Below are 19,668 nucleotides of genomic sequence, written 5' to 3' on the forward strand. Positions count from 1 at the left end.
TTGATTGCTTTAATTTCCACAATACTTTCTTTCTTGGACCTCTCTGGAAAGGTCCTAAGCCAGGAAGGGATTGGACCAGTTTGTGTATTCTGGTTAGTCAGCAAAAAATGGCATTTAGGTTGCAAAGCATAAAATTTTAACTTCCTGTTGTTTGTAAGGCTTAGAGGTTTGGCATGTGCAGCATATCAACCAGTTGTTTTATGTGGGAGCTAATACTGACAGAATGGACATCCTGCATAGGAGATCTGTTCCAAATGACCATAAAGTTGTGCTTATGGTAGTTTTTCTTTCTAATACCTCGTTAACTATTTGATGTCCTTTACACTTAAAACAGCTAAAGGTACCTTGTGTGTATAATGCATATAAAGAGTGCCCTCTAGTGCTGTGACAGCCACGGTCTGGAACGTTTCCCTTATAAATCTCTCCTGTTTAGAGGTTTTAGAGAAAAAAAAAAAAAAAAGACTGGTTAGAGGACAGTATGGCAAATTTAGAACTGGAGTGAATTTTCATTAATGTTTGATTTCAATACCTTTACAAAACTGTGACGTGTACATAAGATCAAGTTTGGAGCTTGTTCTTACTCAGGAGCTTTGTTGCTAAATTTGCCTTGGTACCAGAAGCACATTTTGTGTTATATTTAGTGTATGTAAATATATGCATGTGAAATGTGTTAGGGAAACAAATAAACATATATTTTGAATATTCATGACAGACAAATTGTGAATAGAAAGGTGTGCTCCAGCTTAGACATATCTTCAGGAAAGAGGGGTCAGAGTCTGACACTCTTGTTTACAAAATTCAGCTCAGTGGGGTGCCAAAGACAGTGAAGGAACCATTCTATTTTAGCACAAAATGAATTTTGACAAATAAATTGTGACAAGTAGGTCCAGTATTTAGTAATTAGAAACTGAGTGCTACATTTCAGTGCATTTTAAAGGAGTTTTCATGAACATGATTTAACATTAACAGTATTCTGTACTTCAAAACTAGGGGCAGAACATGTTCTCCCATGACTATGTCTTCTGGTGTGGTGATTTTAACTATCGCATTGATCTAAAATATGAAGAAGTCTTTTATCTTCTCAAACGTCAAGATTGGAAGACACTTTTGGAATTTGATCAACTACAGCAGCAAAAATCCAATGGAAAAGTAAGACAGTGTGTCTCGTTTTCTTGAATAACTGTGTGTTGGCTGGGTCTTGTTCCTTGAGAGAGTGAAGAAGTTGCATTTTCAGACCTTTGTTTATAGCTCTTGAACACAGCAATTGGTTTGAAAATTGGAGCATTGTTTGCGAGGAAGTTGTCACTGTGGCACCTTCCTCATCTGTAACTTAGAGATGTTCTTTATTTTAATAGATTTTTAAAGACTTCCATGAAGGGACTATTAATTTTGGACCAACATATAAATACGACGTTGGCTCAGAGGCTTATGATACAAGTGATAAGTGCAGAACCCCAGCGTGGACTGACAGAGTGCTTTGGTGGAGAAAGAAACTGCCCTTCGAAAAAACAGGTGCGTAGGATCCTTCTTTTTCTGAAAGTTGTTTCAGAAAGTTGTTTCATCTAGAACCCACTTAAGGGGATTTAATCTAGTGAATGGTGCTTTACTTAAGCAGATGTTCTTTCAGCTTCACTGGATTAAGTTTCAGAGATAGAGAAGGCCCTTTCTTGAGTGTGTGAAAAAAGGCTTCATGCTACAGATCGAAAAGATGCTGGGAGCTCACCAAGGAACTGAAAACAGTCCAGCTGTAGTAATACAGAAATAATTCTGTTGTTTTTCAACAGAATCATTAGTCCACATAAAGCTCCTGTGTTATACTGGCTAGATTGTTAAAACTGCTGTTCTCAGTAGATGTATAAGCAGTTTTCTGTAATTCCTTCTGTATCAGTAATTCTTGGGAATATTTCTGCCAGTTTATAGAATTGGGGGAGGTTTCAATAGTTAGTGCTTATAAAGTACTTTGAATTTGTGAGTGTTCAGCACAACAGAAAGGCTGTTTTCACTTGTTACTCAAAAGTTACAGTTAAAGAAATAAAAACTATTTCTTTGCATATCCAGGGATAGTTTTCATAATCATTCTGTCAGTCTGCAGGAACATCTATGCCCCAATGTTTCTAAAATTTGAATAAATTCATATTAAAAGTGTAATTGCTGGACAATTAATTTGGTCTGTGCCTGCAGATGTGCTTTTTCACATGCCTGGAAACTTCTGCTTGGAATCTAAGTCATACCATGACTATTTTAAGTGTAAAAACTACAAAGCAAAACTAGGGCAATCACAGGGTGCATGTCATCATGATATAGTTATTCACTCTTATTTAAGGAATGAAAACAAAGCAAAATGAGGAGATTAAACCATTGATAGAGATGCAGTCCAGGAAATAAAAGCCGTATGAGACATAAGGAAGTTAAAACAACCCTCTTGTGCGGACTGTTTTCATTTTAGGGAAAGAACACCCTTCAGCATTTGCAATGCATATTCCTTGCTTTGCATGGCAAAGCTTGCCCCTGGGGAACTTTAGGAGTTGGAGTACACACAGCACATAGGACCTAACCAGCTGGTCTGCAAGAGTCAAGGCAGGTCCCTTTCTTTAGAGTTTGTAGGCCTCCCACAGCTGGCTCACATGAGTCCATAACTGACTGGTGCGTTCCCAGCCCTGCAAAGCTTTCTTGGTTGGCTGCCAGAGTTCCTCTCCTTTACTGCTGGTGGCAAGGCTCTTCTGCCTCTCAGCTCTAATTGTGTTGCTTCTTATTGCTGTTACAGGCTAAACAACTACTCGCTCTACAAGAAGAAAGCGTAGCCTCAGTGTGAGTGATTAGGAAGAAACACCATATTCCATATTAATTCATTTTCAGCTTCACAGAAAAGAGAGGCAGAGTTATCCATTTATTCAAACAGTGACCTAAAAACTTCCTTATTAACAGCAATAAAGCACCTCACTCTAGCATAATGTCTGGAGCACTTTCTTTCACCTTAATGAGTTGCAATGGAATTATTTGGACGATGGATTTGCCTGGGTTTGGTTTCTCCTATCTCTTGTGTATTATTTCTCCAATCCCTGTCTAATATTCAGATTTGCAAAATAATTTCCAAGTACAGTGTCTGTTTTTATGCTCGGTGTTGAGGTCATACTAATATGACTCTTATCAACCCAAGTTGTACAGATAATTAATTGGGTAACATTCAGGTCAACCATTTTGCAGGTGTCTTACTCTATTGATCAGCTGTCTCAGTTGCACTTCCAGTCCTTTCTCTCTTTTTTCTTTCTAGTCCCTAATTTGTAAATCTTGTAGGATACAAGCTCTTCTTTGAATGATTTATATAGAAGAACAAAAAAACCCTACTTCCCACTGCTAGGGTCTGTGAAGAGCATCCTAATGAAATAGTGTTTAACTGTTAGTAAAACTAGCTTTGAGTGAGTTTTAAATTATGTTTTGTGCTGCATAGCTGGAGAGATCAATCTTCTGGACAGTGATCTGAGTGCTGATACTAAAGTCAGGCACACTTGGACCCCTGGAGCCTTGATGTACTACGGGAGAGCGGAGCTGCAAGCATCTGACCACAGGTAAATAAACAATCAGAGAGAGGATTGCCAGGTTAAAATGTGTCATCCTGAATTACACCTTCAGAGTGAGGGACCAAGTCTGATTGTAACAGGAATTACACCCTTATTCCATGTTCAGTATCTGCTTGATGGGTTTTTCCTCTCATGGTGGGTTTTATACCAGGCTGGCAGGTATCTACAGTCATGTATTTATTTTTCCTGCACAGTGATCTCAGCAAGGGTTGGATAAGTTGCAGCAACAGGTGTAGAAAACAAGGCTTTCTGTTGCGTGGTTTTGGAAAAACTCTGGTAACTAAGGAAGCTGCTCTGATGGATTTCCACTCAGCTTGCTGTGGGAGAGAAGGAGGTTGGGACTGTGTGGCCTAAGAGGTGTAAGCCAGGCCACACAGGGGCAAGTTTGGCCCCTTCACAGTACTCAATAGTGGGGCTTCTGTGCACCCTTTAAAAATGGAGATGGGAGAAGGTAGAAAAAATCAAAGACCAGTGCTTCTGGTTGGTCTATACCATTAACTTCTCTTTAGGGATAGGAATGACCTTTCTTTGGTAAACTTGTTCTCTGCTTCACTTCTGAGAAACAAATTCTGTAATAAATAAACTTTGAAGGTCCCTTACATTAACAGAATATTTGTCTCACCCCTTGCATGTCTTGTGCAAATCCTGCAATATTGCTCCTCCTAGCAGCGCTCAGTGACCCCCCCAGTGGCTGCCTCTGTGCTTCTGGTGGTGCTCTTGCATGCCAGGACTGTTCTGTATTCCTCTAGCAATGGAAGAATATGCCTCTTGCAATCAATTTCTCTGCATCAAGGCTCTGACATTGCTGTGTTCTGCAAAGCACAGTGGAGCTGCTGCTCTCATTATATGGGACCCTGAGGATGCAATCTGCGAAACATTGCTGTTATACATGGTTTTCTATTTCAGCAAACTTGACTCCAAAAGCTGCTTTTTAATTACAGTCAGCAGGTTTGCTTTCCCAAGGTTTGTGCTAGAAAAAGGGCATAGCTGTATCTTTGTGACATATGGAAATGCATTATGATTCACAGTGCTTATGGAAATAGTTAATGCTTCCTCTACATTTTTCCCCTTTATTACCCCTTTCTAGCCCTGCTGTTGTTGCTTTCATATGCTCTGGTAATGCATATTCAAGAGCCAGGTTATTGCAAGTAGAAGGCAGCAATTTTGACACAGCTGTAAGAGCAGCCATCCCAGTCCTTGCTCTGCATGTATGTGCAGGTGGAAATCTGAGAATGTGGATTGCATCCACTGAGATGAGACGAGTTCTACTCTTTCAGACAGCTCTCTCAATTTTATTCAGATCTAACACACAGAGAAGTAATTTGTAAGAAATGGCTCAAGAAGCAAGTTTGCAATGTTGGCTGCTTATAATGTAATGGATTGGCACATATTTGCTACATGACAATGTTATACACCTAGAATACTATGTCCTTAGTTTTTGGAAGAAGATATGTGGCCTTGTCTAACAGAAAATAATATATTTCCATCCTGATTTATAGATGTTTGGGACCACAGCTGTTTGATAATGAGTGAAGTATCCTGATATTTTTGGTCTGTAGGTTTGCCATAAGTGCTGCATACAATTGTTATTTCAATTCCCTTATGGTGTGTCTTCACTGTTACATGCAGCTAATGCAGGACCGGGAAATATAATTAATAGTGCTCAAGGCATGATCTTGACCACTGCAGAAAAAATGAAGCTTTCCTCCTTCTTGATATAGATTTAAATTTTATATAAGCATTTCTTATTTTTAAATAAGCATTTTTCCTTTGTTTCGTGCAGGCCAGTGTTAGCTATTGTAGAAGTGGAAGTTCAGGAAGTTAATGAAGCTGCCCGTGACAGTGTTTTCCGGGAAGTGTCATCTTTCCAGGGACCACTGGATGCCACAGTAGTGGTAAATCTGTTATCACCAACACCTGAAGAGAAAAATGAATTTCCTGAAGACTTGCGTACAGAGCTTATGCAGATGTTTGAGGATTATGGCACTGTTGTTCTGGTCAGGTGAGTTTGGGAACTGAAATGGCATGGCATCTGTTAAAAAGCACAGACTAGAAGATCCCTTTTGTCCTGACAGAGTTAACTTTGTATTGGAAGGTAGTATGTAGAATTCCTTTACTGCATGTTCAGTTCTTCATTAGAAATTGAATACAAGTGTTTTGAATATCTTACACCTCTTGACAACCTTTTAAAGAAATAATATCAAAGCTCTCTTGACTGAGTGGAAAACAATTTTATTCAATACAACACCATAAAGCAGAGACTTTGATGTAAATCATCATCTTTAGATTCAGGCCTCACTTCCAAGCATTGCTGCTTCTGGTGGATCCTTGGGCCCTGCTTCACCTCCTCTGGGGAGGTCTGCTCTCTTCCACCACTCTTTCACACTCAGCAGGATTTCCTGGCTGGCTCTCCTTCCTGTTGGGGGTCATTCTGCTTGTTTGTTAACAGTACAGCTTCTCGCAGAGCTATCACCCACTGGGTTTGAGAGGGACAGTGTGATACCTTCTGGCAGAGCACCTTAATTTCATTCTGATTGATTCTCTACAGGGTTCCAGCACAGCTGTGAGACTTCTGTTTTGAGAAATACAGGTGAAAGATTGACCTCTGGGAAACACTACCAAAAACTTGTTTATGTTTATTTGATTCATTTATTAATGAAGAAAGCTGATGACCTGTTGTTGTACAGTTTTATGAAGTGCCAATATAAGCTGAGGGTTCGAAAGCAGCCTTGCAGGAACAGCAGCACCACCTTGCTTGTGAAGAAAAAGGAGCAAGAAAAGAACATGTTTTGGTGGATAGTTCTTGGTTTATTTTGTTTTTAATTGCTTTAGATCTTGGTGGAATACTAGTCTTTGGGAGCATCATATGTCCTCTGAGGTGAAGGATATGCAGACCCATGGAAGTTAGTCCAGAGGGAGTGTAAATATTGGACTGGATATCCTGTCAACAGCTACTGAGATGTTTGTCCTGCTGTTCCAGGGGTGATCCAGAAAAGGGCACGGTGCTGGGGTCACACAAGGGAGGACTGGAGAGAAGAGGAGCCCAGCTGGGATTCATAGATCACCTGCTTCTCCTCAAAAGTTAGAATTGTGAAGAAAAATACAACTAAAACCAAATGCATAGCACTACATATGTATCCTGTATCTAGATCTATATGATAGTTTTCTGTCATGCTTGCCTTCAAAGGGTTTTATTCAATGGTGAAGTAAAATGTTTTTTTCCTCTGCCTTTTTTCACTAGGATCTGTGGAGGTCAAATGCTGGTGACATTTGCAGACAGCAAGTCAGCTCTTCGTGTTATGGATATAGATGGTGCCAAAGTAAGATTTTCTCAAATCTATAATAATAATTTCATAACAAATTTCTCAAAAGTGGTTGTTGAGAATGAGGTATTTGAGTTTCTACCTAAATGGAGTAGCATTATTTCAAAGAAAGTTAGTGCTCACGATGTCCTTAAGTTTCACAGCTGCTGAGGCTATTAATGCAGTATTTTAGTTTCAGGATGGCATGAGGTGACTTTTCATGGAGCTCCTAAGCAGTGCTTAGCATCTGGCCTCTGATACCACTGCAGAACACAAGGACTTGTTCATGAGTGTGGCTACTTGAAGCAGTTCTGACATTCTGTGTGACTTTATACTGTTGCTAAAGCATCCTCATGACTGTGCTTTGGAGATTTTTTGTTTCTCTTCATTGTATCAAAGAGGCTTCTTCTGCTAAGCTGTAACAACATGATTCATTGGCTTCCATGGCAAATCCAGCATTAGCAGTAGGCATTTACCTTCCCATCCCCTGCTTTTCCTTCGCACACACATACTCTACAATTCATCAACCCCCTCATTTATGCTGAAAAAACTGTTTGTAGGGCTGCCCTGTAAACTTAAGACTGAAGTAATGGATTTAACTCTCATTCTTCTTTCATATTTGCAGTTTTATCTTTTGACTCCTGCAATTGATGTAATTTATAGCACAGACTGAAACACAATTGTATGCACACAGTATGTGAAGGTGCAAGGAATCTGGGTTGGGAACTTTTCAAACTAATTTTCCTGTCAAAGCTGCTGCCTTGTCTGCATTTCACCCCAAATATCACAGAGCAACACACATAAGCAGCTGAAGTCCTAATCTGTCTGAAAATACACTTTCCATATACATCAGCCATCATACATGAGATTTTCTGGTCAGAGTCTCCTTACAGGTGGCAGCAGGTATAAAAGTCTTGTGTGTTTTAAAGCTGCTGACTCAAAAATGGCATTCTCCCATGACAATACTGCTATCACAATGTTGTTTTCATGGTATTTGATGTTTCATCTATTTCTCTATTATTTCCCAAATGCAGCAGCAGTGCTTTTGAGCTGTGAAGCTCATTTTCTTTCAAGAATATTGTTACAGTCTGAAAACTTGGTTATGGGAGTAAAAGAGTGTTTCCTTTCCATTTAGCTTCTGAAGTGAAGCTTTAGTTGCATCAATTTCTGAAGCAGTTGTACAACAGGCTGGCAGCACTTGCTTATTCTGTTCAAGCATTCTCATTTTTGTGAAGGTGCTTGGCAAAGGGAAACAATTCTTTCTTAGATTAGAGGCAGAACAGTGAAGATCCAGCCCAAGACTAAGGACTGGCTAAAGGGCCTTCAGGAGGAAATTGCTCGAAAACGGGACAGCGTTGTCCCCATGTCCCCCACGGCAAACTCCCATCTTCTGGAAGAAAATTTTGACTTCTCAAGTTTGGATTATGAGTCAGAAGGTAAGCAACAGGTTTCTAAGCTAAGTAGTGAGAAATTGCTTTGCTGACTTTGGTTGCACAGAGAAGGTACAGTATGAGTGTCAGTGGCACCTTAATTTGTAAAGAAGCCACACTTCTTAAAAAGAGGACTGTAATTAAAGCCACGAGCTGACTCTGTGCCCGGGCAGAGAACTGTTACTTAAATCATCCTGTCAATTTAGTGTTATATGTTAGCAAATTCAATGTATGGTGCAGGTGTCTGTATAGAGACACTCTGTAATGAAACACATGGGTTGGTTACACAAGAATCTTGCCCAGCCTATATATTAAATTAACTGATAGTATAGATTAATTAGTTGGTAGTGTGGAGAGACAGAGAATGAATTTGCTCATTAATTCTTTGTTATCTAATACTTTAATCCAGGTGATATAGAGGATGAAGACGATTATTTAGAGGATGCTCTGTGTCAACACCTAGTAGCAGACACAGAAGATATGTCTGAGAGCTCTGGACACTGTGCATCTGTAGCTCTTTCAAACAAATCTGGACAAATCCCCCGCCTGTATAAAGGTAAAGTATCTGCCTTCCTTAGGGTAAGACCTGAAGGTTTGTTGTTTGTTCTCCTGTCATATGTATTTCCTTGTTCATTTATATTTTCATTCTAGGTTCTCCTGTAGTGCCTATTTATGCTCAACTCCGCTTGAGTTAGTGATTGTAATTGAGGTCCTCAGGCATAACAGCAACAGAAATGATGAAACTTAGATTCTCCTTCTCTCTAGGCCAGGGCAAGGCAGGAAGGCTGAAAAACGCTTTTTTTCCTTTTCTAGACAGAAGAAATTAAGTCTTTTTAACCATTTGATGTTGTTCGGCACCAGAACATACAATCAAAAAATTGCATGCTATTTTCTTATTGGTGAGGGCCAAAGCAAAATCAAACCAAAGGAATCCTGTTGATTCAGTGATGGGCTCAACTCTGTCCTTTGAGCAGTAACAGTGGCAGAGCAGTCAGCTGTAAGCTGGGAGGTTGTGTTCAAATTACTTCAGAGACCTGAAGTTTCTCCCCATTTGATTTATTTCTGAAAGAGTCAAGGTTCATAGAAAATATATATATATATGTATATATTCATTCTTTAGGTTCTTCATAAATGTGTTACCGTTTTTCTCGCTCGTTTGCACATTACTGTGAAGTGACTTGGTAAAAAGAAGATAAAGCTGTGGAGAGAAAACTGATAGAAACTGCAGAAAGAACTAGCCAAGCCAGTCGTGGTCTTACAATGGGATGTGATCAGGACATGCTTCAGTGGCCAAGCATTGACAGGCTGGGATATGTATTAAACACCTCATTGTGACAGCAAGTGATTCAGTAGCTGTCATTCTGCACTCTCTCAGAAGTGCTTTGTCTTCTGACATAAAAGTGAAAACTTTATTACCTTCAAAGGTTGAGTCAGAAGTAGAGTTCACAAAGATTAAATGAAATTCGTACACTTACACAGACAGATTTTCCAAACAGAGTGATTTATGGCTTTCTTGCCCACCTTGAGTCATAGGCTGGGTTCAATGTGGCCAGACCCAGAAGCCTATCCCTGAGTCAAGGAGTAATCAGTCATTATTAAATACTGTGAAGTCAATCACTTTGTATTATAGGGTGCCTTGCCCTCCAAGCACCTCTGGCCTACTGTGTGATGATTCATTAAGCCACAGAGAATTGCAGTGAGTCTTGTCACCCACACTAACTCTTCTCCACAAAAAATATCACAAAGTAAATAGAGGTTATGGAGTATAGTTTGAAGGAGGTCAGGGTGGGGTCATGATCTCACACAACTCAAAATATGATATATTCAATTAATCTTAAAGTGTCTGCAATTTCAGATTCCTCCATAGGCTTCCAATTCTGCCTGACTAACTCCTAATTGAAGGTATGATGACTGTGTAGCTGGTGGTAGACACAGATGGAAAACAGTGACAGGCACAATAGTGTGTATGTGTGCTTCTGAGGTCAGGGAAGGGCACAGCCTCATGAAACTGATGTCCCTGCCAGCAGCCTTTCAGGGACAGAATTGAGTGGTGGTGGCTGGTTTTTGTTGTGTTCAGTTTTACTGCCAGGACTTCAAACCATGCCTCCAGGTGCCTGCATGACTCCTTGGATCTTACTGATGAGCCCGTATCTGCAGCTTAGAAGTATTGAAAATGCAGAGAGCATGGGGAGGGTGGGCTGGGCAGACCACAGGCTCTGTGGCTGCCATCTGCTGCTGAGTGGGAGCAGGAAACTGTGAGGCAGCTCGTGATTCCCTGCAGAGCATAGCTTTCTGAAAAACAAGGACTTGTTTACAAATGCCTGAAGTACAAGAGACTGCTGCTATGTAATTCCACCCCCATCTCTCCAAACCCCAGGGACAAAACTAAACCCAGTGAATCTTGGAGCCCTAAAGAACAAGAGCTGCATAGCTGGGCAGCCGTGGCAGGGTGAGAGGACTGAAGTGAAAGTCCTCCATCTAAAGCAGATGGGGGAGAATAAAGCAATCCACACTTCTCCCCTCTCCAGCTGTCAGAACGGCTTAGATGGGATGAAAGACTGAGTAACTAGTTAGCAATGTACAGTGCAGCCAAGAGCCAGCAGATTGAGACAGCTGTACCTGTTAGGAGATGTTGCTGGAAAGCAGAGATGTGATGATTGAGCCATTCAGACAGATTTTTCTGTGGTATAAAAACAGTTCTGTGCAAGAGAAGGTGTCTAATCCTCAAATGGAATTCCTGTGTTCGGCATGGAAGGCAAGGAATTCACCATGACTAGCCAAGACAGTTTGAATGGGAGCAGGTTGCCACCAAGTCTGGCTGTGAAAATCTCAGAATCTAACAAGGTGCCCAGTAACCCCGGAATCAGATGCAGGCATTCTTTGTGTTGGTGCAAACAGCTAATAAATGGTGGAAAAGGAGAGAGAGAAAGAAAGAAGCATTTGACAAAAGGGTAGACGTTTCTTGCAGTGGGAGCAGGTAGACATTGGGGGAGAGCAAAACAGTGTGAACAGAGCTATGACATGTTGCTGAGAGACCTGGCTGAGGCCACTCATAGTCACCTCTCTCCTGACCTCTCAGATCTGGTGCACCTCACCCAGTGTGTATCTCATACAGACACTTTATAAAATGTCCCTAGATGATGCAGACCTGGCTGATCTGAAGCGGGAGCTGGAGGTGAGTGGGGAATGCAGACGCCGGATTCCAAGCAGGTCTCTGTCTATTCCTACCAGGCCTCGGCCACTTCAGCCTCCACAGAGGCCTCCCCCTCCTGGTAAGTTTAACTTTCTTTAATGTGGTGTTGGCCCCAACTGAACAGTTTTTGCCTGCCATGTCTGAAGACAAAGAAAGTAATACCTTGTTCTGAAATGTGAGGCTGTCGAGGTACTTCTACTTGCTTCCCAGCCTGTTTCAGCCGGAGTATTACTGCCATTAGTAATGAGAGAAGTTTGTCTTTAGGATGACACTCCACAGAATAAAGTTTGTCTTTAGGATACTCCACAAAAAAAAAAAGCCTTTTGTAAAGATAAAATGACCCATATGTTTCATACTAGCTCACCACTCAGGTTAGTGAGTTGAGCAACCACTTTGTGGCAATAAAGATACTGGTACTTATGCCTGCTGACTTCTAAAGTCACTGAGTGTTTTCTTGCAGTTTTTTGGTTTCTGAATTAATTTTAATCAGAATTTCAAAAACCTTTGACAAAATACTTTCTCTGGACAGTTTTTGTCCTTTCCTTCTTTCCAAGCAATTCTTGTATGCTTTTGTGTTTATGAAAGAAATGCAAAGTGGATGATGATTTTCAGTGAGGCACAAAGGGGAAGTGATGCTCTTTACCTAAGCTCTGCCCACCTGAGATGCCATCCAGAGCTGTGCTGTTCCTGTTTTTATGGCTGCTTCTGGATGAATGCTGATTGCTAGATGTGCATAATGATCTTTGCCTCCTGTATTAGACAAGCTATACATCACATTTTTCTTGCAGCCCTCAAGTCTCTCCTTTGTGTAAATTTTCCAGACTTAAATGAGAAGTTCTGTGATGCTCACCTGCTAGAAGATGAGTTCTTTAGGATTATTTCCATTCATTTTTGAGTCTGTTGCACAGAAGTGCCAACACTGGTCTCTGTATTTCTGTGCCTAGAATGCAATGTTAATGCTCAGCCGAGGTTATCTAATTAATTAAATTAAAGAAAGACTAACTAGAAAACTGCTTCCTGAAACAGTTCAAGATTTTGGGAGGGTGATGGCATGCACACTGGTTTTGCTCCATTGCAGATAAAATGTTGTACCAGCTCTTGAATGTGAAAAGCTGTTTTTTATTCCTCTTCCAGCTGGAACATCAGGCAAAAAGTCCCCCTCAGATGGTTCCCTCTCTCCAGGAAGCCATTCCACCTGCTCCATCCTGGCTACGGCAAAGCTGCTTCCCGGAGCCCCTCAGCAGCCAGTGAGTACTGCTGCTCAGCATGGCCCCTTGGCATTGTCCTGATCCCTCCCATCCACACTGAGTATCACGTACAGGATGCACCTGTCATACAAGGAAGGAAGTCCATCACATGTCTGAGCTGAAAATGCCAAGATAACTTCTTGTACTGTAATACTAAACTGTAGGCCCTGTTAGGCAGCAGAAAAATGTTAATAAATTGCCAGGAACTAGAAAGGCCAAAGAGGGAGAGGGAGAATGAATTGTGCAAGACCAGGGCACTGGTGCTGCTTTCTGACAGATGCTAAATTGAATTTTTAACACCATCATCATATGGTTTAATTCTTTTCTCACCTCTGCTTTGGTGGGCCATGCTAGTGCCCCAAAAGCATGAAAAGTCTTGACCACTGCCAGCAAGGCTGTTAGTCCCCTGGGGAGACCAAGACCAGAATGTGGAAACACCTCCCCACTCCTGTCTTGCTGGATGAGGACCCTAATGCATTGAACAAGAGATGGCTAAGGGACTAGCTGTGGTATTCAGGCATTGGCCTTCTGTCAGCTGGCAGCAAAGATGTAGAATTTGCCAAAAGATTCCCCACTATTTCTTTAGTATTTATAGATCACTGAAGAGCCACTGGCAAGAACAGATTTTTACAGGTGTATGAGCTTTATTACAGGCGTACAAGAAAAATCAGTTCTCTCAAGATTACTCATTCCCCTGTATTTTTTAAAGCCTAAAGTCCGGACTGGAATAAGCAAACCTTACAATGTCAAGCAGATCAAAACTACCACAGCTGAGGAAGCAGAAGAAGCTATTAGATGTCTTATGGAGGCCAAAGGAGGTGAGCACAGCTTTCTAACTGACTTCTGAAAATCTTTAAAGAAAGAAAACTGTAGGTGTATTCATCTCATCATAGCCCAGATGCACATATTGCTATTCAGAATTTCACCTGAACACATTCTTGCAAAATTGTACATGGTATTCTCTGTCAGTTCTGATAATATTAACCTTTTTTCAAGATGATTAAAATTTTATATTTTGTTGTAGAACCTGCTGCTAGAAGCACCTTGGGTTATTTATGCCCAGATTTAGTTGGAAAAATTAAAATATAGAGATGGGATTTTACTAAACTGATGATGCCTGTGTTAGCTCAGAGTTGCATAGAGGATATTTGCTGCTCTATTTACTGAATGCTCACTATTCCAAGCAGAACTACATAGCAAATGCAGCTCTAGGAGAAATAACCTGGATTCTGCTCACATTTGGACAGCAAGTATAGCTGTAACCTAGATAAAAGCTTGCACTACTTCGGCTTGAATAGCTAAGCTAAAAGGCTACTCTGTGTTTAGGCTCTCTGTGTAGTCCCTGGAGAAGAGAGCTTCTTGCAAGGGCAAGTTGGAGCACGAAATTAGCTTAGGTACTGTGAATGTACACCCCAGGGCTGCATGCAGTCTTTCTGCTGATGCTGTATGAGTGAGAATGGCTACCTAAATTTGCAAGGCTCTCAGTTTAGGAGAAAACCATCCCTTTTCATTTATATGTAGAATTAATGCAGTCTGGAATAATCCCATTTATTTAGAAATATCGTAAAGGCATCTTGATGTTTGTTCCTCAGTGCTGTTCATTTAATTTTGAAATGAGATTTAGTCTCCATTGATTTTGGAATTCACATTCACTTGGTGTGGGTAAGAAAACTAGTCTGGTCAGCATCACTTCCAGTCCCTTGTGCTGTACCACCAGTTGGCATTTGCTTCCCAAAGTACTCTACAAGATGCACTTGGTATCGTTAACTTGGTTTTCCAGATAATGGCAAAAGGAGACTCAGAGCTTGAGCCCAGTAATCCTGAACCCCCAGCCAGTGTTTTTTCTACTTGACCAAATGGTGGCACAGCACTGCTAGTTTGGCATGAAGTTATTTCAGACAGGGAAGTTTTTCCCTAACAGCCTTTTAAAGATGTTATAGGATTGTAAAGGTCTGTGCTTATTTCCAAAACCTACCTTCTTGGCCTGAGTTGGCCCTATAGGCATGAACATTTTGGGAAACGTGATTGTGAAAGAAATTATTTTGAATCTATGTTCTGATCAGCCTGAGATGCCATATTTGGTTTTGCTTTTCAGGACTACAGGAAGATGCAGTAAAGCCTGTTCCAACCAGAAACCAAACTTCCTCCAAACCTGAGGCTCTTCCCAGCATCACAAAGTCAGCATCATTTCAAGGGTCACAGGCAGGAGCAGTGCCCGTGCCTCATCGTCCACCACCCAAAGTTCCAACTCCAAAGAAGCCAGTGCCCCTGCAAAGGACTGGAGTCAAGGTGGAAAATGTAAGAGAGTTGCAGCAAAATGCATCCAGCTTCCACTACACAGTGTGAATGATGGACGGGTGGGCTGGTTGTTTTTTATAGGAAGTCCTGTCATGTCAGCAGGTGCTGGAATGATTTTGTGTATTATACTCACCAAGGCACAAAAATGCAAGAAAGATTGGAAAGTGAGCCATATTCAGCTTTTCTATTTGTCAGTCCATTCTCTTACTTTTCTTCTGGTTTGTCTAAACCTTGTCAGAATTTAAGACTCATTTGTTCTTTATCACTTTTGACCATGAGTGGTCTGCTCTGTAATGATTTGAGGCAGCTTCTTCATCAGTTCTGTGTCCTGTGTCATTCCTTGCTTTTCTTGCACACCTTGTAATGGGATTCAGCCTTTCAGTTTGAATTCTGGAGTCTACTCAAGAGTTCATGTTCTCAAAAAATGCAAAGCTGTAGGTGTTTAGATTTTAATCTATGTCAGGTCTCTACGATGGAGATAATAGTTCACCTCTAGAGCTGCTAAAATGATCATCTAATTTGTAAAGCAATGTAAGTACAAGAGAAAGACAAATAATAACCTTTTATATTCTTCTTTTGACAGAATCTCTGCTAAGGAAGCTCTTTTCTAAATTGTTAGGGCTCCTGCCTTATCTTCCTTTGGTAAAGGCATTCACCCCTTCTCTATAATGGACTTTGTGCCATCTTTACTTAGCAGATTCACCAAAAAAACCAACCCAGACAGCACAGTCTATGCCAAGGAGTGATCAGTTTGTTTTCTTTATGTCACCATTCCCAGGTCACTCCTGAAAGGTGCTGAGAGGGATTGCTATTTTGGTGTTAGTTACATGAGAGCTTCTGCAGGAATAGATCTATTTCAGTTTGACTCTGCTTTGAATTCCACTCCTTCCTCCATCTGAGGGAGGTCAGAATGGGAGTTGTGTACTTGAAAGCCTCTACCCAATTCCCCTCTACCACAGTCAAATGGAGGCAACTTAACAGCACAAAGAAAGAAGTGTCACAGGATATGTCCAGCATGAGATACTGACTAAACACTCTGCCTGCATGAAAAAGCCTATACATTATCTTTTCATACTATGCAAGAGTAATAAAGAATTTAAATGCTTTCATTCAATCACACAGAGTGTGAGAAATCTGAAGCAGTCCTTGCTCTCCTAGACTGAGCTGAGCTTGTTATTTATATACTTTTAAATGGTGGATGTATGCTAGTCTGGACTTTGAGAGCTTATTTTTATCTTCAGTTGCCAGCGAGACAGGACAGAGCCCTTAATGCATTTACTGAGTTAGCCTAAGCTAATTCTCCTTCAACCTTATCTATCCAAATAAGCTACACCTAAAGGCACGGGCCCATTAATTTAGGCCTCCCTATGCAATCTTGCTTAAATAATATTAGTCAGCAGAAAGCTGTAACAAATAAATAACTCCTCAGAACTCTGTTAATTTGGCCCAGAGCGAAATCCTAACTGGAAAGGAAGATGGTCAGAAAGAGCTGCGAGTGAACAGGCTGTAGGGCCCTGGTCCTCCACTAGCTCTCTGTAAATGAAGATGGGTGCAAGGCACAACACGTCAGCCCAGAGCCCAGCAGGTACAGTGGAGAACTGTGCTGTCAAGCCTCCTCTTTGTACTGCTTTTTTTTCTTCCAGGACTGTCAGGTTTTCTTAGTAATGCTGTCAATTAGACTTGCTCCAGTAGTGAGTCAGAGTTTAAGGTACCCTTTTTGTTCTCACATTTCTTCTTCCGTTTCCTCCTCAGGCCATGTCTCCAGAAGAGCAATTCGACCAACAGACAGCGCAGTCTCCTTTTGGCTTGCTAGAGCCCCATCTAGAAGCTGGAGCTATTCTTAGTCCAACCAAGATTACTCCAGTCCCTAAACCCAGAACACAAGCTGGGAAGCCTCAGGAGAGCAGGGGGAACAGTGAAAGGCAGCCCCTGTCAGCAAGCACGGCTGAGGCCATTGTACTGCCTCCCCAGAACACTCCCTTTGCCCCAAAGGTGCCACCACGAAGAAAGAAGTCAGCTCCTGCAGCTTTTCATCTCCAAGTTCTCCAGAGCAGTGACAGCCCCCTTTTTAGTGCGTCACTGTTCAACTCCAACAACAACAACCCTGGGCCCTGCCCCCAGCCTCATGGCCCTGCTCACTCGGGTCCTACAGCCTCTGCTGGCCCAGGAAACAGCACAACTCAGCCCTTGGCACCAAGTGCTGCAGAACTGATGGCAAAGCTCCAGGGCGCTCCTGCACCAGCAGGCCAGCATCCACAACAACTGGATACCAGCTCCCTTCCAGAGAACACCAATCTTCAGGACCTGGACATGCATTCTTCATTCCCTCTTTCCATACAGGCACCATCAGCTACTTCTCCAGCACACACTTCAGAAAATTTAAATCACCCCAACCTGCAAGATTTCAGTCACTGGGTTACATTTAGTGATGATGAAGACAGCACTGCAGTGGCAGAAGGGTTCAACAAACTGCTCAGCTTAGAAAAAAACAAAAATACCTTAATGAAAAAAAATACTGATTTAGAGTTGTAAAATTTTGCCTCCTTAGTGTTCCTACAGAAATCATAATTATGACGCAAAATAAAAAATAAATCTTTTTTTATTTAATGAAATAGATTATCTGTCCATGCTACATTTCGTTTTCATGTTTAAAGATACGGCCCCTGGAGGGAAGTATATAGAGTACATACAACCTAACATTACCTACAGTTCATTTGAAAACTTCCTTATTCTAAGTTATTTCTTTTTATTAATCCATCTTAAGATGTTTTATTTCATTTCAAGTACAAATCATATGTAAGAACATGCAATGGTGTATGGAAGAAAAGACATTAAGAAAAACATTTTCCTGTGAAATGTATATTTTAATCAATTTCTGTTGTTTGAAATAAAGCATCCTGACTTTGAAGAGTTAGACTGCCATAGTTATTCTGGAACGAACATCCAAAAGGAGAACGTACACCAGTATAACAACAGCAATAACACTGCTATTGCTCTGCTACAGGGTTCCTGGTCTTTGTTCCCAAGCCCATGTCCAACAGCATACTTTGAAAACGGACTGTAGTTTTCCACATGCTGTTTCACTGCAAAGAAATGCTAGAGGCTGCTTGTGCATTATCTCTGCAGATCCTGAGGAAATATGGGGAATGGTTGAGACCAGCTGCTGCCACAGGTACTGGCTTATGGATGTCTTTTATGGCTAAAGGCAGTTTAGCAATTCAGTAGTTGTGTCCCTGTTCCCATTCTGTGTCTTCATAAGCAAATACCATGTCAGTCTTCTATTTCCATAGTGCAGATGAGGAAAGAGCTGGTCCTTTTTGCCTTGCCTGTGGGGTAAAACTGCACACAATAGATGCCATTTGTGCAAAGCAGGCACTTGAAAACCGTAACCAGATTGCAACTTGTCATGGTAACTTGTTAAGAGAAGCATCAAGATCTTTTATTATTAAAGGAAGGAGAACATTTTTAAGCAGTTGGTGAAGCTGAAAAAGCAACTAATTAAAAAAAATTAAGATGTATTCAAAACGTTAAGGTTTTTTTCTTTTTTTCCGTAGGAAAATTAATTGCCTTGTTGTCAGCTTCCGGAACACTGGGAATTCAGCCATTTTCTTCCTCACGATGCCTACCTGGTTTCTCTGCCACTGCCAAATTTTGAACACAAGAGGTCCTGTCAGAAAGGATGCTGCCTTTGAGCACCTGTCACCCTCCTCTGCTCTCTCGTTTGCCAGACACTTTAAAAAAATCCCCAGAACCTTCAAAGGCCAAGCCCATAAAACCCAGTGCTAAGCTTCTCCTGTGAGTGTCAGTTTAACGTGGTTGCAGGCTGGTGAATAATGCTAAAGCAAGAGACTCGTTTCCCTGCAAGATGACACAAAGCCTTTGCCTCTTGGTCCTCCTCTTAAAAAAAAATACAGTGAATATTTATGGGCACATCTCAGTATAAAACATTAGCAGTAAAAAAGAAAGAGTACGGTATATGACCATATCCAACATTTTCTGCAAAGATAATTAACAGCTCTAGGACAGCTAATTTACATGTTAATGAAAGTGTTAGCAGGAAAGCCAATTAAACTGGATTTATACAAGTCAAATAAAATCTGCTTTATTACTCTCCTTGAATAAGAGACGGATGTGGCCTTTAGCATTCCATCTTATGTCGGTGTCTGTGGCAAGCTGCCCACTGAAGGATGAATCCCGGCAGCTCGCTGGTTTATGCTATCAGTGACAGCAGATACTGCTCAGCTGCAGCAAATCAAGGGAAGGGGACAGACAGTCCAGCTGAAAAGGTTACAGCACAGAATGAGGAATCTCCTGTCTCAATAAATTACCTTCCACACCAGTGCCTAACATCCAAGCCAAGTGTTTTCTCAGAGGCAGGAGCCTGTGACCTGCTTGTGACCTGGTTCTAATTTCAATGGTCAGCGGAAGCAAAGCAAGGCTAGACTTGCTCCATGGTTTGGAAATCACTACAGAAAACTCAGACTGCAGGAGGCAGTGATGCTTTCCCTCTCATTTGGGATTAAGCCAGCCCCCACCACGTGAAAAGAGGCCAAGTAACCTGAACCCTCATTACTTGATGTCCACAACCAGGGAACCCACAGCACAGCTCTGTTCTCAGCT

At 41.4% G+C, this 19,668-nt stretch overlaps 1 protein-coding gene across 4 annotated transcripts in view; it reads left to right on the forward strand.

The window, feature by feature from the left end:
• Positions 1-17,952, forward strand: part of SYNJ2 (synaptojanin 2) — a 68,566-nt gene extending 50,614 nt beyond the window's left edge. For 3 of the 4 annotated variants that reach the window (XM_048299847.1, XM_048299849.1, XM_048299850.1), the window contains 12 exons: positions 991-1,149; positions 1,356-1,512; positions 3,449-3,566; positions 5,362-5,580; positions 6,820-6,898; positions 8,148-8,316; positions 8,720-8,866; positions 11,448-11,582; positions 12,638-12,750; positions 13,460-13,568; positions 14,846-15,048; positions 16,801-17,952. In XM_048299847.1, coding sequence (XP_048155804.1) covers positions 991-1,149; positions 1,356-1,512; positions 3,449-3,566; positions 5,362-5,580; positions 6,820-6,898; positions 8,148-8,316; positions 8,720-8,866; positions 11,448-11,582; positions 12,638-12,750; positions 13,460-13,568; positions 14,846-15,048; positions 16,801-17,580 — 2,388 coding nt within the window. In that variant the 3' untranslated portion in view covers positions 17,581-17,952. The remainder of the gene's footprint in view (positions 1-990; positions 1,150-1,355; positions 1,513-3,448; positions 3,567-5,361; positions 5,581-6,819; positions 6,899-8,147; positions 8,317-8,719; positions 8,867-11,447; positions 11,583-12,637; positions 12,751-13,459; positions 13,569-14,845; positions 15,049-16,800) is intronic. The other variant, XM_048299848.1, reaches the window with a different exon arrangement.
• Positions 17,953-19,668: the final 1,716 nt, after the last annotated feature.

The sequence above is a fragment of the Corvus hawaiiensis genome, chromosome 3, assembly GCF_020740725.1.
Source record: "Corvus hawaiiensis isolate bCorHaw1 chromosome 3, bCorHaw1.pri.cur, whole genome shotgun sequence".
Taxonomy (NCBI): Eukaryota; Metazoa; Chordata; class Aves; order Passeriformes; family Corvidae; genus Corvus; species Corvus hawaiiensis.